We start from the raw sequence: 27186 nt of genomic DNA, 5'->3' as shown, positions 1-27186 counted from the left end.
GGCAATTTAGAGAGTCCAATCAACTTACCATGCATGTTTTTGGAATGAGGGAGAAAACCGGAGTACCCGGAGGAAACCCATGCAGGCACGGGAAGAACATGCAAACTCCACACAGGGAGGCCGGAGCCGGGATCGAACCCACGACCTCTGAACTGTGAGGCGGACGTGCTAACCAGTCGAACATCTAAAACAGTAAATGGAAATCACATATCACTGCAATTCAAGGTACAACAAGTACACACAAAATTATGCAAAGCTACTAGTGCATATTTCATCAATTAATACTGCATAGCATCACATCATCACAAGGGTTGTTTTTAATATCATGAAATACCTTTTCCAATACAGTATTAGTACCATTGCTGTATATTATAACCACCTTGGGGCTTGTGCTTGTTCTCCCATTGTGAAACATTTATTCAATTCATTGTACCCAACAAGATACAATGACTTCACCCTCGTGCTTAACCCATGCTTAATTAATGCTGCACTATCGTTTAAACAATGTTGCATTGAGCCTGTCTCTCTGCCTGAATTGTGCAAATGTGTCGAAGTATTGGCGACCTCTAGTGACTAAATTTGGAACCGAAATTTTTAGAAGTGAGGTTAATTCCCTCAAGTGCAAGCCAAAGTATGCGAACTTTATTTTTAACAGTAGCCTATTTTTCTTGCTTTATACTATACTGGAGCAAATTGTACACAAATAATCATCTTTTTATATTACATGGATTGCTCTTCACAATATTTCATGAACAATCTGACAACAAAAAAAAAATTGTGAATTGTATCAGAATTAAGTCATAACTTGAAATCAAATGTCAAAATATTCAAGCATCCAGCTGTGCCCTGGTCTTCTGCTAATTATCTCAATTCCATCCATCCATCCATTATCTTTACCGCTTCTCCTCACAAGGGTCGCGGGGCGTGCTGGAGCCTATCCCAGCTGTCTTTGGGCAGTAGGCGGGGGACACCCTGAACTGGTTGCCAGCCAATCGCAGGGCACACAGAGACAAACATCCGCACTCACAATCACACCTAGGGGCAATTTAGAGTATCCAATCAACTTACCATGCATGTTTTTGGAATGTGGGAGGAAACCGGAGTGCCCGGAGAAAACCCACGCAGGCACGGGGAGAACATGCAAACTCCACACAGGGAGGCCGGAGCCGGGATCGAACCCGCGACCTCTGAACTGTGAGGCGGACGTGCTAACCAGTCGACCACCGTGCCGCTTATCTCAATTCCTTGGACTATTATTAATGTGGATCTGAATTATCTGGATCTACCCTATTAGTCATCCTATATTTGTTGAATAGTAGCCTGTAATTGTATTTTGTCAAAAGATGGCTATGTGTATTGAAAATGATATAGAAGGAATTAATATTAAAAACATTGCTAGGCCATGTCAGCCTGTAATAGGCCACACGCCCCTGGTTGCAGTCAATATGGGGATGATGGGCTGATAATATAACACATGAATTTAAAGGTACACTTCACATAGCTGGCAGTTATGTTCATTAATCATGTCACTAGATAACCGTCACGTGTCAACGTTGGACTAGACTGCACAATGATATACACTAGAAGCTGACATTTTTTTGTGAATCCCGTGGGTCCGAGGAATCCCGTATTTGGTTTTTGTTGTTTTACCCAGTGACTCTCCTTAAAGTGGAAGTCAACCCAAACACTTTTTTCAAGAATATGTTCTATGCAGGCCCACGAGTTGAAACAAGGCATTCTGATAAATATTGGTTTGTGGAATAAGACTTAATCCACCTGTTTTCAGCCATCTCCTGGGGACAGCCATTTTGTCACTTCTGTCGACTGAAAATGACATCACAGTTGCTCAGGGCTCAGGTAACGACCAATCACAGCTCACCTGTTCTCTGAAGCTGAGCCGTGATTGGTCGTTATCTGAGCAACTGTGATGTCATTTTCAGTCAACAGAAGTGGCAAAATGGCCGCCCCCCTGAGATGGCTAAAATCAGGTGGATTTTGCTGCTTAACTCATAATCCACAAACACAATATTAATCAGAATGCCTTGTTTCAACTAGTGAGCCTGCATAGATTATATTATTGAAAAAATATGTCTTTAATCTTACTTTGATGAAGTTGAATAACATCAGTGAAGAAGAGTATCAGATCAGTGCTGGTGTCAACCCATCTCAGTGGAAAATCCAGAGTCCGGCCACTCCAAGTCGGAGACAAGACACTACCTTTGGGAGTTGAGTGTGAGACCATCAAAATGTGGTTTTGAGACTGGCTTTGAGTGTTTAAACACTAGTATATAACATGTACCATTGCAAGACTCCTCAGACATAATAACAGTTGTGAGTTCTGATGGAGGAATCGTGAGGTACCCGTTTGAAGATGAATCTTATTGCATCCACGGCACAGATCTTTACTTGTCTGCAGTGCATGTGTCTGCTTCTAATAATACATTTACAGTAAACAAAAGTTGGTGTCATCCACACAACACTTGTAGTCAACAGTTACTGTATTACGTTTCGTCATTCTACATTTGATTCAGACAGAACTTCAACTTGTGCCCAGAATGGCCTCATCACCATATGCCACGAGGCCTGCAAACTTTCAGTGGGAACATTCATGCTCAGTACTTTGATATAAGGCATAAATAAATAAAAAATACAGGGAAAAATTCCTTTATAGAATACTGTTTGGCACAAATATAATTTTCCATGCCATTAAGGGAAGATGTAGTAAACACAATAAAACAATTAAAATACAATTTAATTAAAACAACTGACCTCAATAAACGTATATAAATGATGAAGAAGGAAGAAAATATATCACATTGTAGCTCGTGATGAATTGAAATCAGAATGAAATTCTTTGAATTCATTGTAGGCATGTGACATGTCAGGATCCAATATCTGAAACACGTAATAACATCTATCACACTAACCTTTGCAAAATGAAGGTCACAATATGATTCATATCTAATTGATCTGACTTGGCGGAACCATGTAATAGCTATTGGAGCTGATGTTATATGCTGACCCTCTTCCTTTTACTTTTTGAATGCACTATAGAATGCAATCATTTTGTATTTCTTAGAAGTCTTACTTGCTTATTTACACACTACAAGCACAAAGGACATTTCACCATCAAGTCACCTGTACACGTGCGTGGCAGGATCCCAAATGTTGTCCGATGGCTCTACTAGTAAACAAATTCTCCTATGTCATTTGACCAAGGTAGAGAGAATGAGAAAATGTGGAAAATGGATTGAATGAATGATTTTAGCCTTCTTCTCAACCGCGGGATAATGTGTCAAGGGTTAGTTGGAAAGAAGACGTATGCATGAGCTAAATTGCTTGGAGGTAAGACCCAATGCCACAGAAGGTAAGCGGTGGAAATTCTGACATGTATGATCTTTGGTTTAATTGACTTTTCTGTTGATAGGATTAATGGCACAAATGTGTTGTTTTGACCGTGAAATGGAAAGAACGCTGTAGCCTGATGTTTTCCCAAATTACTGAAAGTCAACATAATCAATGTACAGACATACCTGTGAGAAAATGCTTTCCACACACTCTGTGATGGAGGTTTGGTTCCCAGTCTGTCCCTTTAATAGTAGCTAATCTGGAGCAGAATTCAGTCTGTCAGGCTGCTTTATGAGCTGCTAGGGCCGCTATTCCATGTACACTTCTGGCCCACGCGGCAATTTCCTCCGACCCACGGGACCATTTGAAGCATGGACTTGGCCTGCACAGCGGGCATCAGCAGATTGTTTTTGCTGCCCACAGTGACACTGACAACCACTTTGTTACAACTAAACTTAAAAGTCATCGTATTATAAATGCACTGACTGCACTACCTTTGTTACTAATGATGGAACCAAAAGTAGCAGTTATTCAATACATGACTAGAAACAACACAACCATTACATCCTGTCTGTAAAAAATAACACATATAAGAGCAGATCTGAGCATTTTACTCAGTTTTGCCGGTCTGTTATTCAGAGTCCGTCAGTGGCCTGCACGGGTACCCTTCCGTCATTTGTCATTTTTTTAAGCCAAACCCAAATGTAATCGTTAGTTGGTCCTCAGTTAAATCTGTCAGTAGGCTGTCGGTCCATCAGCCCGTTCATCAGCCCCCACCCCACCACATAAAACCCCGTCAGCAAAATGGGCATCCGTCAGTGTCGGACTGGGAGGTCCATCAGTAATTTACCTGGTAAATGACGATTACTCTGACAGACGAGAATCCTCTTCCGTCAGTGCTTTGTCTGTCATTTTTAAAAAATGTCCCATCATTCGTCAGTCGTCAGCAAATGGCGTCCGTCACAGACCGGTCCGAGGCATAATACGTCACAAGTGTTAACTGTAACACATTGCACTGACACACTTGGATGCTCTCCCACTATACCTTCAGATTGACCATCTATCTAAATAAGTGTTGTTACTATTGAGCCCCGCACACAGCATATCATAAAAATCCGTCCATCTATCCATTATCCTAACTGCTTATTCTCACTAAGGTCGTAGGCGTGCTGGAGCCTTTCCCAGCTGTCTTCAGGCAGTAGGCGGGGTACACCCTGAACTAGTTGCCAGCCAATCACAGGGGACACAGAGGAAAACAAACATCCACACTCACAGTCACACCTAGGGACAATTTAGAGTGTCCAATTAACCTACCATGCATGTTCTTGGTATGTGGGAGGAAACTGGATTACCCGGTGAAAACCCACTCAGGCACGGGGAGAACATACATCATTTTATTTCATGAATCCCTTACTGTGAGTTGAGTGAAAGAAAAGTAAAAACTAACAAACCAAAACTTGGGTGTGTGGTGGGGGCAACCCTAAATACAGTACAAACAGATTTATCACATCAGGTCAGCATTCACTCTTCTGCCACCTGGAAGTATCCTGGCTGGTTTACCAACATTCTAAAAAATTATATAGAATACAACACATCACATTAAAAAATAGCATTACAGTAACACATTTTCTAATTAGAGATGAATTACAACAGGTCTAATTAAATTGTGCTAATGGTAAAAAAAAAAAAAAGTCAGTTTCTTTGAAAAAAGAAAGGCAAACAATAAAACGTTAAAAGCTCATGCGACACGTTCATGTGATCCAAAGAATGTAGTATAGTTTACATTGTGTACAGTAAGCTCTTCTGTTTCGCTTTTGCGGTGTGAACACAGTCACTTGACAGAGATTGCTCGTTTATCATTATTGTGCTCAGACGTCACACACGTAAGACTCGAATGACAGCACTTAATTAGTCATGTTCTTTCGCGCGCCGTTCCGCATACTGAACTGAACCCGATTGCGCACAGTTGCAGCTCCTCCAAAGGCGCGGATCGCGTCACTGAGCTACTAGAACAATGTTTGGACGTCCCGGACACTATAAGGTAATTGTGAGTCAAGTCAACGTCTAATATCTTCGCTAAATTCTGTGGTGGCTTGTGGAAGTAGTGCGTTTCACGAGCGTCAAGTGGGAACCGGTAAAAGATGCTGACGACGACTACACTACATTCGTGTCAAAGTAGATTCATGGGGCCTAATTGGAATAAGTGTAAACACCACCTGACGAAACCTGTCACGTTTGATACAGAAAACCGATGCTATAGAGGCTATAGAGGCAATGCGATTTTCACATCGTTGTACAGCGTCGGAGTGAGTGAGAAGTAATCCAGAAGTCAGCGCTTTTTGTGTACGCGTGTGTGTGTGTGTGTGTGTATTATATACATCGAATGTATTGAGAATATTGTTAAAATTATCGATTGATTAATTGATTGACTGGCTTTATTTGAGCATCATGTTTCAATCAGAATAGACACATTTCAAAATAAAGTTACAATTGATACTCAAAGTGAGTAGGTTGAAGGTCAAAGAACTTATCCTACCCCTCATTCACTAAATTAAGGACAATGCTGTGTTGCATATGTTTTACACGAATAATAACACAACCAGTGTTTACGTCAGTCATGTTGATTTTCTATCTTGTTCATACAGTTCCTGAATGAAACTGAGAAGCAGGTTGCTACATGCATCTTTCATTATGGTCGGACTATAAATGGTGAAACAAAACACAACTGAGAAGCAGGTTGCAACATGTTTTTTGTTGTTGTTTTGTTGTTGTTTTTTTGCGTTCATGGTCATACAAATAATAATTAAGGAAACAAGACTAAAAGTGAAAAGCAGGCTGACACATTTTTTTTCGCCGTTTACGGTGATACAAATAATGTTATTGAGGAAACAAGACCAAAAGTGAAAAGCGGGTTACTACACGCTGTTGTGTTGAGCAAGCTTGCATTGGATGTTACCTCAGGGTTTGAAAAAAAAAATAAATTCTTCTTCTGTATATTTATGCAGAAAGTGATTTTTATAATGCTTTTTGAATTGCACTATTTTTGCAGGCTTTGATTTCTCCATCAAGACAATTCCATAGATTTACAAAACATCTCGTAACTCTCACATACACACTGAGTAGTTCGGGAATATGTTTTTTAAAATAATTTTTTTCCTTCAAGTTGTGTACATTTCTTCTCGTAAGATCAACTTTTGGGGATATTTGCTGGGAGGAAATGTTTGTGTATCTTGAACATCACTTAATTTGTTTTAAATTCTACAACGTCCTTAAACTTCATAATTTTTAACTGAAGAAAAAGGGCATTAGTATGATCACAATATCCTGTAAAGATGATAATTCCTATTCCTTTTTTGTATTTCATATAATGCTTCAATATTACACTTATATGAATTTGACCAGGTCTCTTCACAATAGCTTAAATCGGGTAAAATAAGAGAACAATATATTATATATAAAGCTTTCTTGTCAAGATAATATTTGGATTTATTCATTAAAGTGGAAGTCAACCCGAACATATTTTTGTCAAAAATATGTTCTATGCAAGTCCGCTGATAGTGTAGTGGTACACACGCCTGAGTTGTGTGCGGGCAGCGTGGGATCGATTCCCGCTCAGTGACAGTGTCTATGTGTGCCCTGCGACTGGCTGGCGACCAGTTCGGGGTGTAGTCTGCCTTCGCCCATTGACGGCTGGGATAGGCTCCAGCAACTCCCCGTGACCCTATATAGGATAAGCGGTTTGGAAGATGACATGACATGACATGTTCTATGCAAACCCACTAGTTGAAACAAGGCATTCTGATAAAAATTGCGTTTGTGGAATAAGAGTGAATCCCCCGTTTTTAGCCATCTCTGGGGGCAGCCATTTTGTCACTTCTGTCGACTGAAAACACACCAGTTGCTCAGGGCTCAAGTAACGACCAATCACTGCTGACCTGTTTTCTGAAGCTGAGCCGTGATTGGTCGTTATCTGAGATCTGAGCAACTGTGATGTCATTTTCAGTCAACAGAAGTGGCAAAATGGCCGCCCCCTGAAATGGCTAAAATCGGGTGGATTAACTCATATTCCACAAACACAATATTAATCAGAATGCCATAGTGGGCCTGCTGGGAACATATTTATTCCACTTTAAGGCCACAATCTTTGCACTTTCGGTTTTGATTTTCTAATGTGCGGTTTCCAAGAAATGTTATGATCAAGAGTTACACCCAAGAACGTGTGCTTATAATCTCTTTTGATTTCCATGGTATCAATCCTAATATTTGTCTGTATGCATACACCACATTTTCCAAAGAACACGATCTTAGTCTTTTGTTTATTTAGTCACAATTTATTTCTTGCAAACCAGTTTTGTAGCTTACACGTTTAATTTTTCAATCATAATATTTACACCTGAATACAGAATTGTAGTGTCATCCACAAACAGGACAAAGTAAAATTTTTCAGACACCAAGTATAGGTCGACGCTGAAAAAGATTTGGGTCCAGTACAGATTCCTGAGGGACTCCACATGCAATACTACCACACATGGATATGTACTGTCCCCATTGGACATACTGTTTTCCAAAGGTGGGCATTTTAGTAAAATTTGTCGGTCCGTTTATCACTGCGCGTCTGCAGCCTGTGTAGCCTTCCACTGTCCGGCTATCCGCCTTTTTGTCAAGCCGGATCAAAAAATAGTCTATCGGTCGGTCCGTTTATCATTTTAAACGCGCTTCTGTTAGCGCTTCCTTCGACCAAAAAAAGACAGTATTTAGATTTTGGATACACAGTGTAGTGGTACACTCGCCTGAGTTGTGTGCTGGTAGCGTGGGATTGGTTCCTGCTCAGTGACAATGTCTGTGTGTGTGCCCTGCGACTGGCTGGTGACCAGTTCAGGGTGTAGTCCGCCTTTCGCCCATAGCCAGCTGGGATAGGCTCCAGCACCTCCCTGTGACCCTGTACAGGATAAGCGGTGTGGAAGATGACACATTTTCTTTTGATAGGACTGCACATTTCAAGAGAGGTCAAAAAATCTGTGCTGTTTGTGCTGTAATGTCAATATCTTTTTCTCCTGTCTATCTTGTAGAAATTTGGGCTTATGTGAGGAATCCAAAACAGGAGAAGTATAAACAGTTTTCAGAAGAAAGCGGGGGAACAAATGAAAACTTAAGAAGCCGTCCAGAGAGGAAAAACCTCAACCTTGACTGATCATTGGGACTCTTGGAAGCACAAGAAATTGAAGCATGCCGAGTCACAAGACTGGTACGAGGCTGCTCTACAGGCTGACCTTGATGTCTGGGATGCTTGAGTGTCTCTGCTTTGCTGGTGTCGTGTTTGGGTATGCCTCCCTGGTGTTTGTGTTGAAGAAGGATGGATACTTCAGTCAGCTGTGTGTCAGTGCTCGAGACAGCAATGGAACAACAGCTGTTAAAGGTAAGAGACCCAATATATATTGTTAAAAAAGCCAGCCGAGCTCTAGCACAAGTGACATTCATTTGCAGTCTGGACATGAAGGGGTATACATTTCCTGCTCGTAAGAGAGTCTGAGAGTCTTTAGTAGTGTCCAACATCACCAATATCCGCTAACCACAAAAAGCCGCGAGATTTGTTGCTCATTATTTCTATTTTATTTATTTAAGTCATTAGAGGAATCGGATCATTAAATATTGTGACTGATTTGCTAAATTGGCAACCGCTCACTTCGGTACATGCCGTAGCTATGCCCCATCGTCATTGGCATCGTCAAGTGATCTGAACGGTGGATAATTACTATACTGTAAATTTGTATTGTGATGTCAGGGACAGGGCACGTGGGAACTGTTCTACATTGTGAAAAACATGCATCATATGACTTGAGGACATAAATTCTCCTCTGTAATTGAAGTAGATGCTGCTCAAGTGTCTGGAATGTATGAGGCATTGCTGAAGGGCCTATAAAATGAGTGTAAAATTAGAACACGTTGAAGTATTGTCTTACTTCATGAGTCGCATTTCAAGAGATCGATTCTGTTTTAAGTAGTGGTCAAACGTCATTCCAAAAAATATATTTAGAAGCTTTGTAATTAATTTATAACTATAGCCACACCAATCTAATTCAAATATTTGAAACAGTAAGCTGTTTTTAAATTTAATCTGATTTTGCTCACTGTATGTGAACATAAAACTCAGTCTTTTCCAAAAGAAATCAGGCTAATACATAGAAAAATAGATTGTCATTTGTAACCAAGTGCAATTATGAAAATATGACTCCAAGATGCATTTTATTTTGAGTTGGCAATACCAACAATGCTTTTATGTGCAAATCCACGTTTGTTCTTGAACTTTTTGAAAGCTCAAGCCCTGAAGTGCAGGCAGACTCGTCGCCAGACGTCATTGTTAAGGTGGGCACATGAAATGCAAGGAAAGTACTTACTTTGCTTCATATTTTTGATGATTCTATAATGTACTATCGTACTCCAGGGGCGTTACCAGAGGGGGGACAGGGTGGGCAGTGCCCACCCACGGACACACTCTGCCCACCCAAAGAAAACTGGATGTAGTTCTGATGAATGGGAAATAAAAAACCAAATCAACTTTTATTTGTTCAGCCCAAATCACAACAACAGTTACCTCAATTTAGGAGAAAACAAAACACGTTTTAAGGTGCAGTAGCCCTATGCTGGATTTTGAACTACTTGAGCATTGTAGCACTTTTTTGCCCCCCCAAGGAAAGACTAATGCCCACCCACACCTGGCTTCCTGGTAACACCACTGTTGTACTCTGTTCGCACAGTGCTGCCGCACACAGTCAGTGGTCTTATTGCAACATCCGCTTGCCTGAGGGCTGAATCATACATTGACATTGCAGCTGTTTTGGATGTGGTAAAGTAAAGTGATCTGTGAAGACGCCTCATTCTCTTGCTCCTTGGAGATATTCAGTATAATCAAGCCAGAACTCATGGGATTGATACCGAACCATGTTTTTTTGTTTTTATAGCTAATACAATGGTCACATGCAATATGGTGGAATAATAATAATAAATGTTGTCCGTAAGCACCTTTCAAGGCCTCATGGACACTGTCCATCAATCAGACACAGGGCAATGAAGTTAAGGAGAATACGCGATACTGAACAGATATGTTTTGAATTTGGATTTGAATGTAGCGGTAATGAGAGAGTCTGAGTTCCAGAGGTCGGGTGGTAGAGAGTTCCAGAGCTGGGGAGGACAGCGGCTGAAAGCTCTGCTCCCCAGGGTGCAGTCAGATGAATGGAGGAGGGGGACCACCTGAGGGCGGCTCACGTACAGTAAACACTTTAGTTACATGTTTTGTTGTACGTTTGTAAAGGCTGAGAAGCGCTGGCCTTACAATCTTGTGTCCTAGAAATTCTCAATGGAATTTAAACACACCGTCACAATGGGCGTCATCACGCTATAAAACAGGAGGTATTTGCGCAACGTAAAAATAAAAAAGTAACAGTTTCCAAAGATATTTCAAAGTTGACTTCTGATTAGCTAGAACATTCTTGTGGCATGCACTCAACACTAGCTCAATGAAAATACCTGAGAGATATCAGTCGAAAAAGTTATATCGTTTCTTTCTATGTTTCTTTTAACATTGAGCCAGCATCTCATTTTTTTATAGTGTGGAGAGTGCACCTAGGGTCCTAAAATTGTAGCACTTTCTTGTTAAAAAGTGCCTGTTTTTCAGAAATAAGACAAAACATTTGAAAAAAAAACTCTCACATTGATTAAAACAAATAAACAATGTCCAGCGTTCAATGTTAATGTTCAACAAACAAGCCATGTAAATTGAGTCAAACTGTTACATGTTGATAATGTAGACAATTTTTGACAGCTGAATTATCATCACTAATGTGGAGTGGCTCGGCTGTTATTGTGAAATGCCCACCAACGGAGACATCCGACTCAGTGCTCCATACTATGCGCACTAACACACTCCAATATCATCACAGGTGCTGGCTTTTGACCTTTTTTGAATTCATATTTTTATTCACATTTTTATCAAATTACAAGGACACAAAAAACTAGGCCCAACTAAACAAACCAAAAAAAAAATCACACACAAAACAAGACCATATCTGAAGAAAATACTGTCTTTTGAGCTTTGGGCCCATAACAATGCGAATGGTCTCTTTTCCTCTTTGTCCCAGACGACATGGCGTCCATGATTTCCAAAAATGAAGTCGATCGGTGAACTCGAAATCCTTTTTTTTTTCTTCTAACTTTGCAACTCGGACCAGTTCAAAAGAACTTTCTAGTGCACTTATCATAGTCGGAAGTCGGAAAAGTCAGACTTTGCACTTTCCTCAAATGCAGCATTGAATCTGTTTTTTTCCACAACTGCCTCCTACGTAACGTCTGCGATTGTTCTGTGTCTCTTCTTCACAGACTGCAGTGGTCAGGATGAGAAGTTTGCGCTGGTCTTCACCATTGCATCTTTCCTCAACAACTTTATTAATCTATTTAGCGGCTTCCTCTTTGATCACTTTGGCACGATGGTATCCAGGCTGTTGGCAATGTGAGTTTTTCCTCTCTACATTACAATGGTCGCTTTTGGGACCATATTCTATTGAGACCAGGTTGGCCTTACAGTTTACAGAATGAGCCTCGTTGCCTTACCTAAAACAAAAATAAATCCACAGACAAATTAATTTCATTTGCATATTTCGGTTCACTGTATGCCATCCATTTTCTACTCTACTTATCCTAGCCATTAGGGCTATCCCAGCTGACTTTGCACAAGACGAGGGATACACCCTGGAACGGTCGCTAGTCAATTGCAAACTAGTTAGCATAAAAAGAGCAAGAGGTTCACACAGAACCTTTGGTCAGTGAATGTTTCACTGTAAACAACAACTAACTGAAATACAATGTGTGCTTCTGATGTTAAAATGTTTGTATGGCTAATTTGGATGAAATGTTTCCTCTTCTACTTTGTCTAGACAAAAAAAAAAGCAAGGCTTATGTTGCATTTCATCATGTTTTTCATTGATCTCCAGATCTCTTTACACCACTGGAACCCTTCTTGTGACCTTTTCTAATGCGAGTAGGTGCCAACACACACGCACACACATGCACGCACGCACAATAGATAACCTACTGTAAACGTGCAATGTGGTAATCTTGTGAGGACCATTATGAGAAAGATGTGTGAAATACTATGCTACTGACTTTTCTGTGTTCTATTGGAATCCAGCTAATCAGACCATATAGACATACACTCCCCTCCCCCCAAAAAATGCACCAGTGAGGGGAATTGCTTCTGCCATAGACTAGAAACATTTGAGTTTGATGTCAAAGGATGATTATGAGACCGATTCTCAGAGAGAACTGGTTTGTCCGTGAGACCTCGGGATCCAAATCCTGTGACATCGCCTTTAAAGAGGTTCATTGACAAAGTTTTGTGACATTTACTAAGACAGAAAGTAAACTGGCAAAGTCTACGGAGCAATATTGTCTGACAAACAGACACAAAGGAGAAAATAAGAAATGAGTTTATCAGGGGAAAGAAGTGGAATATTTCAGACTGGCCAATTCAACCGCATGCTTAATTAAAATAGAGTAAGCATTTCACTTGCCAAAGAGGAGACTGAAAGGAGTAACTCTATAAAACAAACAACAATGGAAAGAAGCTGCATTGAAAGCCTGGAAAAGCACCACAAAAGAAGAAATGTTTGGTTAAGTCAATGGGTCACAGACTTGATGTAGTTACAGTATATGAACTGTCAGAAATGATTTGCCACTAAATCCCCCAAAAAAAATTAAAGCGGAACTCTACCGAACATATTTTTTTCAAGAATATGTTCTATGCACAATGGGCGCGAATATCACTCATCACGCTCTAAAACAGGAGGTATTTGCGCAACGTAAAAATAAAAAAGTAACAGTTTCCAAAGATATTTCTAAGTTGACTTCTGATTAGCTAGAACATTCTTGTGGCATGCACTCAACACTAGCTCAATGAAAATACCTGAGAGATATCAGTGGAAAAAGTTATATCGTTTCTTTCTGTCTTTCTTTTAACATTGAGCCAACATCTCATTTTTTTATAGTGTGGAGAGTGCAACTAGGTCCTAAGGAACAGGTGGTCAGTGCCTGTTTTTCAGAAATAAGACAAAACATTTGAAAAAAAAAAACCTCTCACGTGGATTAAAACAAATAAACAATGTTCAGCATTCAATGTTTATGTTCAACAAACAAGCTATGTAAATTGAGTCAAACTGTTACATGTTGATAATGTAGACAATTTTTGACAGCTGAATTATCATCACTAATGTGGAGTGACTCGGCTGTTATTGTGAAATGCCCACCAACAGAGACATCCGACTCAAAAAAAAAAAAAATTAAAGCGGAACTCAACCGAACATATTTTTTTCAAGAATATGTTCTATGCAGGCCCACTAGTTTAAACAAGGCATTCTGATAAATATTGTTTGTGCAATACGAGTTAACCCATCCCATCTCTTGGGGCGGCTATTTTGTCACTTCTGTCGACTGCAAAATGACATCGCACCCCCTCGGGACTCAGATAACGACCAATCATAGCTCAGCTTCTGAAAACAGGTGAGCTGTGATTGGTCGTTACTTAAGCCACTGTAATGTCATTTTCAGTTGACAGAAGTGACAAAATGGCCGCCCACACAGATGGCTAAAAACGGGTGTACGTATTTTGCTGCTTAACTCATATTGCCATGTTTCAACTAGATCGGGGCCTGCATAGAACATATTCTCGAAAAAAATATGTTTGGGTTGACTTACGCTTTAAGTCTTATTCACTTTTATTCTATCTGTTCCAATACTTTGGCCAGAGCTGGGCATTTTACCAAAAATTCTTGGTCCGTTTATCGCCTTCCGCCTGCGGTACCCTTTCCGATAATCCGCCTTTTTGTCCAGCTGGACCTAATAGTAATCGACGATAGGACGGTCTGCCTAGCATTTGAAACGGGCTTCCATTAGCGTTTCCGTCTATCAACTTTGTCCAACTACCAATAGCACCCCCCCAAATCCTCTTAGGCCCCCCCCCCCCCCCCAACCCCACGGCCGGACGAAATTCGTCTCCTTTTAGGACCCAGAAGCCTCGGCCAACGAGAAAAAGGAAACCTCGCCGTGGCCATTTAAGCCTCACCGTGGAAATAGACGATAGACAAGAACATAGATGAAAAAAAATGGGCTTCCGACTATGCTTAGTCCGGCTACGAAATGGGTGGCCGTCATAGGCGGATAGATGGACCGGTCTGCCACAAAGGTGGAAGGCCCTATACTTCTGGAGCGAAGTGGAGATCAACATGTGACCAGAATGCTGCGAATTGACACCTAAACCTAAAGCAAAAAAATGGGAAAAAAATGTATCGATCATCCTAACAAATCCTTAAGCATAATTCCATTGCTTTTTTTTCTTTCCTTTTTTTCAGCACTTTCAATCCTGCTTTATCCTGCTCTGTCCTGCATTGCTGTGGGGGGGATTCTGCTCTTTATGACCAACTTGCAGGTAGAAAGACAGTCCTTAATTTACAACTTGTATAATACATCAGTCCAAAACTCATTTACAATGTGGCAGTGACTGGTCGTCAGAGCCACCAAGGCCTCCTCTGCTGGCCTATACTGAACTACATGTACAACCTAAATTATAATATGAAATATGCAACCTAAATTAAAATCCATGTTGTTCCAGGAATGCATTCATTCATTCCCAACAATTTAGTTTCTTGATTTCCTAACATTTGTCTTGGCTTCACGACTTCCAGCAGTGTATGTTGATTTAAAAAAAAAATTCCAATCAAATTTCAGATGTGATGTCATGTCATGGGCTATTCTGTGCAGGACCTTCAATCAGTAGTGCTGGCCGACATAACTTGGCAGGTATAACTTAACCCATTAGCAATGAGACTGTTTCTTTCACCAATCAGAGTTCAAATTCATTCACATGGGGACAGCGAGCTGCCCCTTGATGACATCAGCATTTTCCCCTCCTTTGATTGGTCGGTCAGAGCAAAATTAGCTTACAGCGAGCTTCAATGATTATTAACCGATATAAACGGAATTCAAAATCTCCTGAATGAAAATGAATTATGGTTGACGCAGATGTGTTTGTAATGACAGAAATAATCTACAGTATGAGGAAATACGCTATGATTTGTGTTTTTGTGCATCATTAAAGGTGGGCAACCTGTTTGCAGCTCACCGCTCCACCATCATTACCATCTACAGTGGTGCCTTTGACTCCTCCTCAGCGGTGTTTCTCATCATTAAGGTAAACTGGTATATATGTATATATATATATATATATATATATATACCGGTATGTATGGGTGCATATATATATATATATATATATATATATATATATATATATATATATATATATATATATTGTTTTGCCCCCTTCCTGATTTCTTATATTTTTTCTGTTTGAAACACTTTAATGTTTCAGATCATCAAACAAATTGAAATATTAGTCAAAGATAACACAAATGAACACAAAATGCAGTTTTTCAAGGAAGCTCTTTATTATTAAAGGAGAAAAAAAATCCAAACCTACATGGCTATGTGTGAAAAGGTGTCCGCCCCTCTGTTATAAAACATAACTGTGCTTTATAATAACTGAGTTCAATTTCTCCAGACACACCCAGGCTTGATTACTGTCACACCTGTTCCCAATCAAGAAACCACTTAAATAGGACCTGCCCGACAAAGTGAAGTAGACCAAAAGATCTTCAAAAGCATCACGCCGAAATCAAAAGAAATTCAGGAACAAATGAGAAAGAAAATAATTGATCTCTATGGGTCTGGTCGATAAAGCTTATAGGTTATAAAGCCATTTCTAAAGCTTTGGGAGTACAGCAAACCACAGTGAGAGCCATTATCCACAAATGGCGAAAACATGGAACAGTGGTGAATCTTCCCAGGAGTGGCTGACCGACCAAAATGACCCAAAGAGCGCAGCGACGACTAATCCAAGAGGTCCCAAAAGACCCCACAACAACATCCAAAGAACTGCAGACCTCACTTGTCTCAGTTAAGATCAGTGTTCATGACTACAACATAAGAGAGAGACTGGGCAAAAAATGGCCTGCATGGCAGAGTTCCAAGACGAAAACCACTGCTGAGCAGAAAGAACATTAAGACTCGTCTCAATTTTGTCCAAAGATATCTTGATGATCCCCAAGACCTTTGGGAAAACACTCTATGGAATGACGAGATAAATGTTGAACTTTTCGGAAGGTGTGTGTCCCGTTACATCTTGCGTAAGAGTAACACAGCATTTCAGAAAAAGAACATGGAACATGTTAGCTAGCCAACCCCCAAAACTCACCAGCTCAAGAGATTAGAATACACAAAAATAACTCAAATGTTTTTTAATATAGAAATATTAGTATCAGATCATTTTAGCATAATGGTTGAAATAAAGCAAAAAGTCCCTGTTCTGTTTTTCACCATTAGTTCTTGTCTACTGTGCAGGTTCTACATGAGGAAGGCATCTCATTGCGCACTTCCTTCCTCATTCTGTCCTTGTGCTCCATTATGCACGTTGTGCGCACATTCCTTCTGATGCCTAGGACACATATCCCCTACCCTGTGCCACAGTGCTACACCTATGGGTAAGAACATGAACTCCGAATTTCCAGCACACTATGCACTTAAGACCTTACGTTACTGATTTCACAGAGTGAAATGTGGAAAAAGCAAGTCGTCCAACTTGGAGCAGAGGACGAGGGATGAAGCTGCGCCAGTTTCAACCGAGTCAAGTTGCAGGATGAACACATCCGAGGATGAGACGGAACTCAGTAGGTCTGGAAAAGGTAAACATCGATGACAATATTTGAGTGCAGGATTTCACTAGGTCAAAATACAGCAAAACAGCGCAGTATGGTGTAATGCCGTTTTGAATCACAGTAAATTACAACCACAATAGTAAACATACTAATAATAAATGAACACCATGGGCTGTTTTATTTTATTCACACAATATATAATACCATTTGGACATTAGTTTTAGTAAAGGTATAATTTAGGATTACAGATGCTCTCGTGGATGACACTAGGCGACTAGTTCAGACTCCCGGCCGTACTCTGCCTCACCCAAAATCAGATGGGATTTAGGCTCCAGCTAATCCGCATCCTTTATGAAGACAAGTGGTATAGAAAATGGATGAATGGATATTACCTTGCGATAGCTCTTAAAACAGTACGTTACTTCAGAACACTGTTTGAGCATAAGGACTGTATCCCTGATTTAGTGCCAAGTTTCAGGAGTTGCGTGCTGTCCTGGTTTTTCGCGTGCCACCTGTTATGGTTGTCCATCATGCAGCTGAGACATTACCTCTTCATCGGCACCCTCAATTCAATGCTCATCCGCCTGGCCCAAAATGACGCCAACCTGGGTAAAGATGCTTGTTACACAGATTAACATTACACGGCGTTCTGTATTTGGCTGATTTTTTGTGCGTCCTCCCTCCCACAGTGAGTCGGTACACCAATGCCTTTGCCATGACACAGCTGTGTGGGGTGTTGTGCGCACCCTGGAATGGACTCATACTGGACAGGCACAAGGGAAAGCCTCGTGCTCCTGGTAATCAGGGTTTAAAGCCTCTTTTCCACTGTACCAGTTCTACCTGGAAACAGCCTGGTTCCGCCCTGTGTGGTTACTTCTCTATTAACATTTTTTTGGGGGGCCGTGCGGTACAATGAAACCGCTTTTCAGAACCTCTTCCAACCTGGTTCTAGAACGCAAGATGAGGAGGGCCGTGACGTTACTGTCATCTGATTGGCACAGATGTAGCAATTTGGCCAGGAACTCCACTGTGCACACCCATTTCCTGGTTTTAAGAGAGCGAGACAGTCGCCATGTCATAGAAATACACTACTGTACACATATATTGGGTTTTACAAGAATACTTAAAGAGGAAGTCAATCCCAAAATTTTCTTTACAAGAATATGTTCTACGCAGGCCCACTAGTCGAAACATGGCATTCTGCAGTTTCGTTGCTGGGCTGTATTCCACATGGGTTTGGAGGTCAAAGGGGCCCAACATTGCACACACGAATGGAGGACAGAAAAAAGTAAGGAATAAGTAAGCCATGAATAGACCATAGCAGTGATTAGAATCACAGTAGCTACCTTTGTTTTATTGCCATCCATTCCCACCCTTTCCCCAGACTGTACAAACAGCATCTTTGCAATTGAAAATGTTTTCTACCTTGCTTTTTTTGTCCAGAAAAATAACAGTTGCCGTCTGGGCGGCTGAGCCAATGACATTCAATAACCAGCATGTCCAAAGTCCGGCCCGGGGGCCAAATGCGGCCCGTAGTCAAATTGTATCCGACCCGTCATAAAATTCATGACGTCTAGCCTCATTGACAAGCGTATGAAATACACTCTAAATGCAATTTCACATTAACACACAAGAGGGTAGCAGCACTCTGTCCACCTCCATAACCCTGTGTGACCCTTTCCAGGCAGTTTCTAAAATGGCGACGATGAATCAACAAAGGAACGTTGACAGCAAGGGCTCACACCCCCCCAACACAATGCAGTGACCCAGTCTGACGTCCGTGCTACCTGCCTCTGTGAGGGTCAACTGCGGCAACATTAAAAAAAAAATGCTTGACCACAAGAGGGCCCATGGTTTACAAAACCCACCAACCTTATGTTAGCGACACCAATGGCATTCTGATTAATATTGCGTTTGTGGAATATGAGTTTAGCAGCAAAATCCACCCCATCCGTTTTTGTCCATCTAAGGCGGCGGCCATTTTGACACTTGCTGTCGGCTGAAAATGACATCACAATTGCTCATGGCTCAGCTTCAGAAAACAGGTGAGTCATGATACTGAGCCCTGAGCAACTGTGATGCTATTTTCAGTTGACAGAAGTGACAAAATGGCTGCCCCCATACAAAAAAGTCCTATATGGTTTATATGGCAAGCATCATATCATCCATATATAAATTGAGTAGGATTGGCAGTATATGTCACATTCAATATCTATGTGATTATGGCCCATTTCTTACCAGAAAGAACCCATAAATCATATAGAGGATTTTAGAAAATCTTATGTGTATATTATTATAGTTCAGTATACGTTTCATATAATATACAAATGAGTATTCAACAAAACACATACCTGAATTTCTTAAGAACATAGTAAAGTTTATAAAGGAAATCACTTCTTCTCATATATTCATCTAGTAAATTACTTATAAGTATTTTAGGCAATTTTAATATGTTCTACACGTTTTATATATGCAATCTAAAATGTTTCATTTATGATACAAATAAGTATTCAATAAAAAACATATTAATTTTATAAGAACATATTAAAGTTTATATAAAAATTCACATCATTTAATATATTCATCTAGTATATTATTTATAAGTATTTTAGGCAATTTTAATATGTTCTACATGTGTTTTAGACATGCAAACGGAAATGTTTAATACATGATACAAATAAGTATTCAATAAAACACATACATGAATTTCATAAGAACATATTAAGGTTTATAAAGGAAATCACTTCATTTCATATATTCATCTAGTAAATTACTTATAAGTATTTTAGGCCATTTTAATATGTTCTACACATTTTATATATGCAATCTAAAATGTTTCATTTATGATACAAATAAGTATTCAATAAAACACATACATACATTTTCTAAGAGTGTGTTAAAGTTTATATAGAAAATCACATCAACACAAAATAACATTTTTTAGTGCGAGCTTTATCCCATAACCCCTCCATCACTGTAAAGTCAGAAACTATATACAGCACTAAAAAGTAGTTCCTTCAGTTTGTCGATTCGTACAGCCAGCTCACTAACTCGTCGCGTATTATGTGAGCACTGTGCCTGTCATGAAGCACCAGCGCATTAAGATCGCCGACCATTTATTGTGAATGCAAAATATTAATTTTAAACTGTATCTTATTTTCCTTTGTTGTAGCCTTCATATTTTCAGTTAAGTAAAATGAATTAATTATTTCCGCGGTGTATAACGACTTGATCGCTTTGACATTCGTGCTTGCGCCATGTTGTTTTTCCGCTTGGAATGCATTTTGGTCTATGTTTACCTGTTGAGTGATCAAAGATGTTCACTACTTTTCCAAGTGTATTATGGGTAACTGAGTGCCCTACATTTATGCACATTCGGACAGAGCCTAAAAATGGGCAAAATGTGGTGTTGGTTAGGGCTTCTAATGTTATTACAGGTTTATACTACACCGTTCTTGGATTTTTTTTTTCTTTTTGGGTACAGGTGTTCATGAGTGTTATGGGCTACAAGCAGATGATAGCAAATAATAACCCCATCAACAGAATGCATGCCTTGGTTTGTATTGCAAACCCAGTCAGTTCTAAACCCCCTCACTGGATCACAAGCACCTTCATGGTTTGGTCTGAATGATCCTCACATTCCTCCTCCATTTAAAAGAAACAAACAAATGCATAGAGATTTTACAGTTTAAGTTGAGTGTGAGGAAGGTGGTCCTATATGTTTCAGTTCATCTCGTCAGTCAGTTGTTACAGCAATTACATAATTCTTGCATCTACATTTAGCATGATCTAACTGAATAGAGAGGAGATGAAAGAGTATAAGAGAGTATCAATCATGTCATTTAACAGGAAAAGCTCGTCTTGCCTTTGCCGAAGGTAAATGAAACAACAGATGATGGCATCCCTTTTTCCCATCAATGCTTGGTGACTGCTGGGAGACATATTAGTCAAAAAAACACATTGGAAGTCAGAGATTTACATGTATCATTGAAGCTTTTTGAAACACTAAAAGGGGAATTCAACCCAAACATTTGTTTATGCAGGCCCAGTAGTAAAAACAAGGCATTCTGATTAATATTGCGTTTGTGGAATCAGTTAATACACCCATTTTTAGCCATCTCAGGGGGCAGCTATTTTGTCACTTCTGTTGACTGAAAATGACATAAATGCTTGGGGCTCCGATAACGACTAATCACAGCAACTGTGGTGCCATTTTCTGCCCTTGAGATGGCTAAAAACGGGCTGCTTTTGCTGCTTAAGTCATATTCCACAAATGCAATATTAATCAGAATGTCTTTTTTTTCCAACTAGCGGGCATGCATAGAACACACTCTTGAAAAAAATGTTTGGGTTGACTTACACTTTTAGACTTCATCTAATACTGTTAAAAGAAGTGTGCATTACAAAGCAGTTGTATACAAAGTATTTCACGTTGAAGTCACTTAAATCATAAATAGCACATAAAAAACATACCTAATTTATAGTGTTCAAATGATGACGCATCTTGAAAACAGCAGCTCCACACTGTTTAAACAACACTTTTAAGAGGACCAACAGATCACAAAGTTTAAGTAAACAAAGGATTGTTTCTTTGTGAGCCTCAGTGAGTAATGCAGGCCACCAGTCTTACACGAAGGTGACTGGCTGAACTGTGTCCGACTCCGAAATGTCCTAAAGGTGCAAGAAAAATCAGAATGTACACAGGCAAGTTTTGTCTCAAATAGCCGTTAAGTTAAATTATGCTATTGCGCCACGGGTTACGTTAGCTTCCACCAGAGTCTAAATGCCTACTATCGTCACAGCTAAGTACAATAATGAGCAATTTAGCTCTTAATTTTGACAAAGTGATGTTAGCGAGATGCGAGGAAAGAACAATGCTTTCCTGTCAACTCAAATGTGTTTATCTGTTGCTAATTGCTAACTAGCTTCGTCGCTGATCGTTCGAACACCCACACGCTTCGCCAATTCAAACCTTCGAGAAGGACGCATGGCAAAGATGCACACCAAATACAACTTTATATTCACGCATTAGGGAAAGCAGTATTCAAAAAAGTAATACAGCACGCTGCAAGTGTGAGCGAACGAGGTCAACATTCTGTCAACAACCTGGAAAACCTCCACATAGCAGTTGAAGGAAATACTGTGTTTTCAAAAGATGGAACCCAGGGGCAGCAAATACGAAAATAGCAGGGGCCCCAAAATAGAACCCTGTGGAACACCATAAGATAGAGGGGCAGAGCGGGACTCAGAGGAACCTAGGCTAACAGAAAAAGTCCTGCCAGCCAAACAGGATCTAAACCGCTCTAGAGCACTTCCACTAATGCCCACTTGGTGCTGTAAACGAGCCAAAAGAATACAGCGGTCCACCATATTGAATGCTGCAGATAAATCCAACAAAACAGAACATACATAGTCGCCAGTGTCATTTGACAGGAGGATATCATTAAAAACACGTAACAGGGCTGACTCTGTGCTATGCATCTTCTTGAAGCCTGACTGGAAAACCTCCATGACATTATGTTAATCCAAGAAATATCTTAACTGTGAGTGCACCACTCTTTCCAGAATTTAATAACGATTGAAAATGGTCAAGTTTGCCGGATTAAGTAGGCCTGTTTGTTTAATATGGATCGATATGATGCTTCGTTGCAGAAGGACCCTCGATCATGTGTCAGGGAGTTAGGACTCCGTTTCATATTAATATCCAATTTATAGATGTGGTTAATTGGCTCATTTTTTAAATTTATTACGTCACTCATGGCTTTTAATCTTTGAGAAGGTGTTTTGTGAAGGCGTTGTAGGCAAAATGATGTATTGTACTGTGTTGTCGAGTGCAGACGTTCGCTTTTTCAAAAGCTATTTCCACGATGGGAACTTCTCATGATCGCGGATTTTGAAGTACTCGGCTGCCGCAGACTTCGTGTTTGTACTCTCTAAATCAATGACAGTGTTATCTTAGCATTTGAATGTATTTTGCAGGTAGTAGTATATTGATGTAGATTGAGTGTGCAATAACAATATAAGGTATACGTAATACAACTTGAGCGAAGCGGTGCCTGCGAACTCAAACAAGCTGGTGTTTTTTTTACCTTCTGTAAAGTTGTCATTTTGACACTATGAACATTTTCTATATAAGGTCTATAATTTACTAACAAGGACTCATCCAGCGTTCTCTTTTTTACAAGGGGCTTGATGGCAGCTACTTTTTTTATACAAAATTTATAAGAGTGATGGTATTGAGTAACACATATATGGCATACATGATTATAAAAAAATTTAATTTCATGCATTTGTACATGGATGTTTTTCGGCACATAAGATCCACATTTACCGTAATTCAGTTGAAACTGATCATTTTCATATGCTGTTTTTATAAGACTTTTTTGTATGGGCCCCCTGCGATGGCTAAAACCGGGTGGATTTTGCTGCTTAGCTCATTCCACATATGCAATATTTATCAAAATGCCGTGTTTAGACTAGTGGGGCTGCATAGAACATATTACTTTAAAGAATTTTCGGGGGGGTTGACTTTCTCTTTGATTATTTGGCTGTCATTTTCCTTAAATTAGGAAAACTAACGCCCAAACCTGCCCAAGATTGTTGTCAGTGATCTAAATAGACAGGGGAAGCATTATATGTAAAAACTTCCCCAGCAAAACAAAACTTTAATTAAATTTGTCCAAATGAACTAATTGTAACATGTTGTAAGCGGCGATGTGTGCATCACTCGGGCCCGCCTAACCACTTGTTGTTTGTGTGTAGGAGAAACAGAGCAGGAGGCCGACCTGCGCTCTTCCTTGCTGTCTCTGTTTCTGACCGCCCTGCAGTGCCTGCTCTTTTCCTTGTGTGTCTCCATTCCCTCTCTGCCGTTGCAGTACTTCACCTTTGTTCTGCAAGTCATTAATCGCTCCTTCATCTACGGGGGAAATGCAGCCTTCATTAACATTGTGTGAGTGAAACAAAAAAATCGGACACATTCTCAGGCTGATTGTTCAGGTGCCAAAACGGTCATCTGCACATAGGATACAGTTTAGTTACTGACTACTAGTTAATGTTTTTGTGATTGTTTGTGTGTGCGTGTGTTTCCTCAGTTTTCCAGCTTGTCACTTTGGGAAGCTGTATGGCGTTATCATGTCTGTATCGGCAATAATCTCACTACTTCAGTACCCCTGCTTTGCGCTGGTCAAAGGACCTCTTGGTGGAGATCCTTTTTATGTAAGTAGCTGCACTGTTGTTAAAGTTTATTGGCACCATGTTAGTGGACACAACGTATCAATGTTAGTTGTTACGCATAGACAGCAATACCCTGACTATTTGGGCCCAGCAATTTGTGCTTTCTTGGTCATCCTACCCTGAAATTCCACCCTCATCTTGTTTGGGCTAACATTTCTACATGTGCATCAAATATTTCTCAAACTGATGTCGGATCAGTTTTAGTATAGTCAATATCAATTTATCAGAAAAGGCACGTAGAGGCACCCCTGGTTAAGATGTGTTCTTTAGCTCCTAATAAATTATTCATTTTTCTAAATAGGACCAATATTAGCAGCAGCACCGGCTTTCGGACGATGAAATGGGTGCGGCAGCCACACAGGGAGAGGTGTCTTATTTTTCAGGGGGTGCTGAATTGGATTAATATTTCCATTCATTAATTTCAATGGAAAGACGATTAGAGCATGTTTTGAGTTACAAGTATCATCAGACTCGGCACTTGCATCTCAAGGCACCACTGTCTATTCTATTTTCATAACCAAGTTGAATATTTTGCATGTGTCCCTAAAATTGCTGCCCTCCTTGTCATATGGCGTAACCGCACCTTCAACAAACCCTCTTATGTTTTCAGTGACATAACAAACAACATTTTGTCGTTCTTTAAACAGCGGGATGGTTACCGTATAAATATTTACAGTACATTTGTTTTGTAATTATACGTGTGTGTGTATAGTTGGATGTTGTCAAGTGCATTATATTTGTTTAACAGTAAACAGTCAGCTTTCAAACTAAATCAAGTTGCTCAGTGAAGGTTCGCCATGCACCTATCAAATCCTAGCATTAGCCAAAAATGTCCACCCTGCAAGCTCACACATTTTGCTCTTTGCATGTAGGCTGCCTTGTCTGCTTGCAGCACATTTATTGAAAAAAAAAAAATAATAATAATAATCGAAAAAAAGTGTGGGCGGTTTGCTTTTCTAACAGCCTAGCTATTACTTAATACAGGTGCGTGTAACAAATCTGAAGTTCAATGGAAAATTTCAACGTCTTGCGGTGAAATGTGCAAGTCTCAAAGTGCACCTTAGTCACCTTAGTCTTGACTCAACTGTTGTGTGTTGCAGGTGGACACTGCCCTCACTCTGTTCACTCTGCTGGTGTTCATCCATCCTTTGTACGTCTTTATCCACTGTAAGAAATCAGCCAAACTCAGGAGGAGCAGACAGTCTGTCACATGTAGTGCCAAATCGCCTGATGAGTCAGAATAACACAAAAACGTGTACTTGTAATGTTAAATAAATTAAATTAAAATTTATTTTATTTAAATAAAAGGGGATGGGCTTTTTTTCCCCCTGTTTTGCAAGTGTTACCATGGAAATAATCACTGACATAATGCCATGATTTGATTTTGTGTGATTGATGTATTGAATCTGCTCTTGATTAATGTTTGGCTAATGGCGCATGAAAAACGTGTTTCTGTTAAAAGCATTGAAAGCAGAGTTGTCAAAAGATTCAGCACTGGTGGCAATTTGGAATAATGGGTGATGGGGACTTTATTCTCTTTCATTGGGAAATTGTATTTTGTCGAAATCGCTTGGAGCCAGTAGGTTTTGCTTTTTGATAATTGCTTATTGTAGTGGAGAAACTCCTTCAGTACAATCAATCTGTGAAGAAACATGCTTCAAAACAAACAACTTCAAAAATGACTTCCTGGTTTCTTGAAACTCTCTTCAAAACTTGGCACAATACGGCCCATCACAAGTAACAACCTGCTGACAAGTCATTTGTGATGCATGTATAATAAAAAAATATTTACAGCAATAGAAGACTTTTAAGCATGTACAGTGTTGGTGTTTGACGTTTGGAAAGTGTCCTGTGTGTTATGTGAGAAAATCTCTGCTGATGAAAGAGAACAGTGAAGATGGCCCTGCTGTATGGCTTCGAGACAGTGGCACTGAAGAGACAACAGGAAGCAGATTTGGAGGTGGCGGAAATGAAGATGGGGAGGATTTCTGTAGGGGGTAACCAGGTTGGATAGGATTAGAAATGAGCTATTCAGAAGGACAGCCAAGGTGAGATGTTTGGGGACAAAGATGCTTTGGACACATCCAGAGGAGAGGTCGTGAGTATATTGAGGAGGGAGCTGCCAGGCGAGTGAGCTCGAGCAAGATGCACGAAAAGGTCGAAAGATGTAGTGCGGAAAGACACGACGGCAGTTAGTGTTTGAGAGGAGGATGCAGGAGATGGGCTTAGGCTTCTCCAAAGGCGTCTTCCTGCAGCGCTTCATCTGATTAAATGGACTCACATTATTGGAACTAACATTGTATGGCACTATATTGTGTGCAATGTTACCCACTCGACATCCATTGCAGGGGGATTCCCCCATCTGCGGCCCCTTCTCAAGGTTTGTCATTTTCCCCAGATGTGTCATTTTATTTTTTTAAGATCAGGGGATGTCGTTTATATTTGTCAACTGTGGGCATGTGAAGCCCTTTGAGACTTATCTGTGATTAAGGGTAATAAAAATAACTTTGACTTGACTTGATTTAAAAAGATGACGCACTGTGGCGACCCTTAACAGGACAACCCCAAAGGAAAAGAGAAAAGACTGATGTTTGAGAATCTGTTGAAAATGTGTATATTTGAATACAAAACTCACCCAACACAACGCCCGCCCCTTCAAAACAAACAAAAAAACATGACTTTCCTCAACATTCAATTTTAGTTCAGTTTTAGCAAGGAACTCAAATGAGCCCTGAGCAGTTGTGATGTCATTTTCAGTCGACAGAAGTGACAAAATGGCCGCCCCCTGAGATGGCTAACAAGGGGTGGATTTTGCTGCTTAACTCTTATTCCACAAACGCAATATTAA

General features: G+C 40.1%; 1 protein-coding gene across 2 annotated transcripts; it reads left to right on the top strand.

Moving 5' to 3' along the window:
• The first annotated feature begins 5221 nt into the window (after window positions 1-5221).
• On the top strand, window positions 5222-26854 carry slc43a3a (solute carrier family 43 member 3a). 2 transcript variants are annotated; one of them, XM_086034354.1, is made up of 13 exons: window positions 5222-5389; window positions 8418-8764; window positions 11722-11851; window positions 12333-12379; window positions 14745-14821; window positions 15491-15583; window positions 16792-16931; window positions 16999-17132; window positions 17571-17714; window positions 17795-17902; window positions 23868-24054; window positions 24197-24320; window positions 25439-26854. In XM_086034354.1, the coding sequence occupies exons 2-13, from the start codon at window positions 8575-8577 to the stop codon at window positions 25580-25582; spliced, it is 1518 nt and encodes a 505-aa protein (XP_085890480.1). In that variant the 5' UTR covers window positions 5222-5389; window positions 8418-8574; the 3' UTR covers window positions 25583-26854. The 2 variants fall into 2 exon arrangements, with proteins under 2 accessions (XP_085890480.1, XP_085890481.1); XM_086034355.1 differs by lacking the exons at window positions 5222-5389; window positions 8418-8764 and adding an exon at window positions 9671-9711.
• Window positions 26855-27186: the final 332 nt, after the last annotated feature.

Source organism: Filicampus tigris, chromosome 6 (assembly GCF_054856515.1).
Source record: "Filicampus tigris isolate MCC_2025a chromosome 6, RoL_Ftig_1.0, whole genome shotgun sequence".
In the NCBI taxonomy this organism is placed as follows: Eukaryota; Metazoa; Chordata; class Actinopteri; order Syngnathiformes; family Syngnathidae; genus Filicampus; species Filicampus tigris.
Note: the sequence above shows the minus strand (reverse complement) of the source record. Positions and strands in the feature narration are given on the sequence as shown.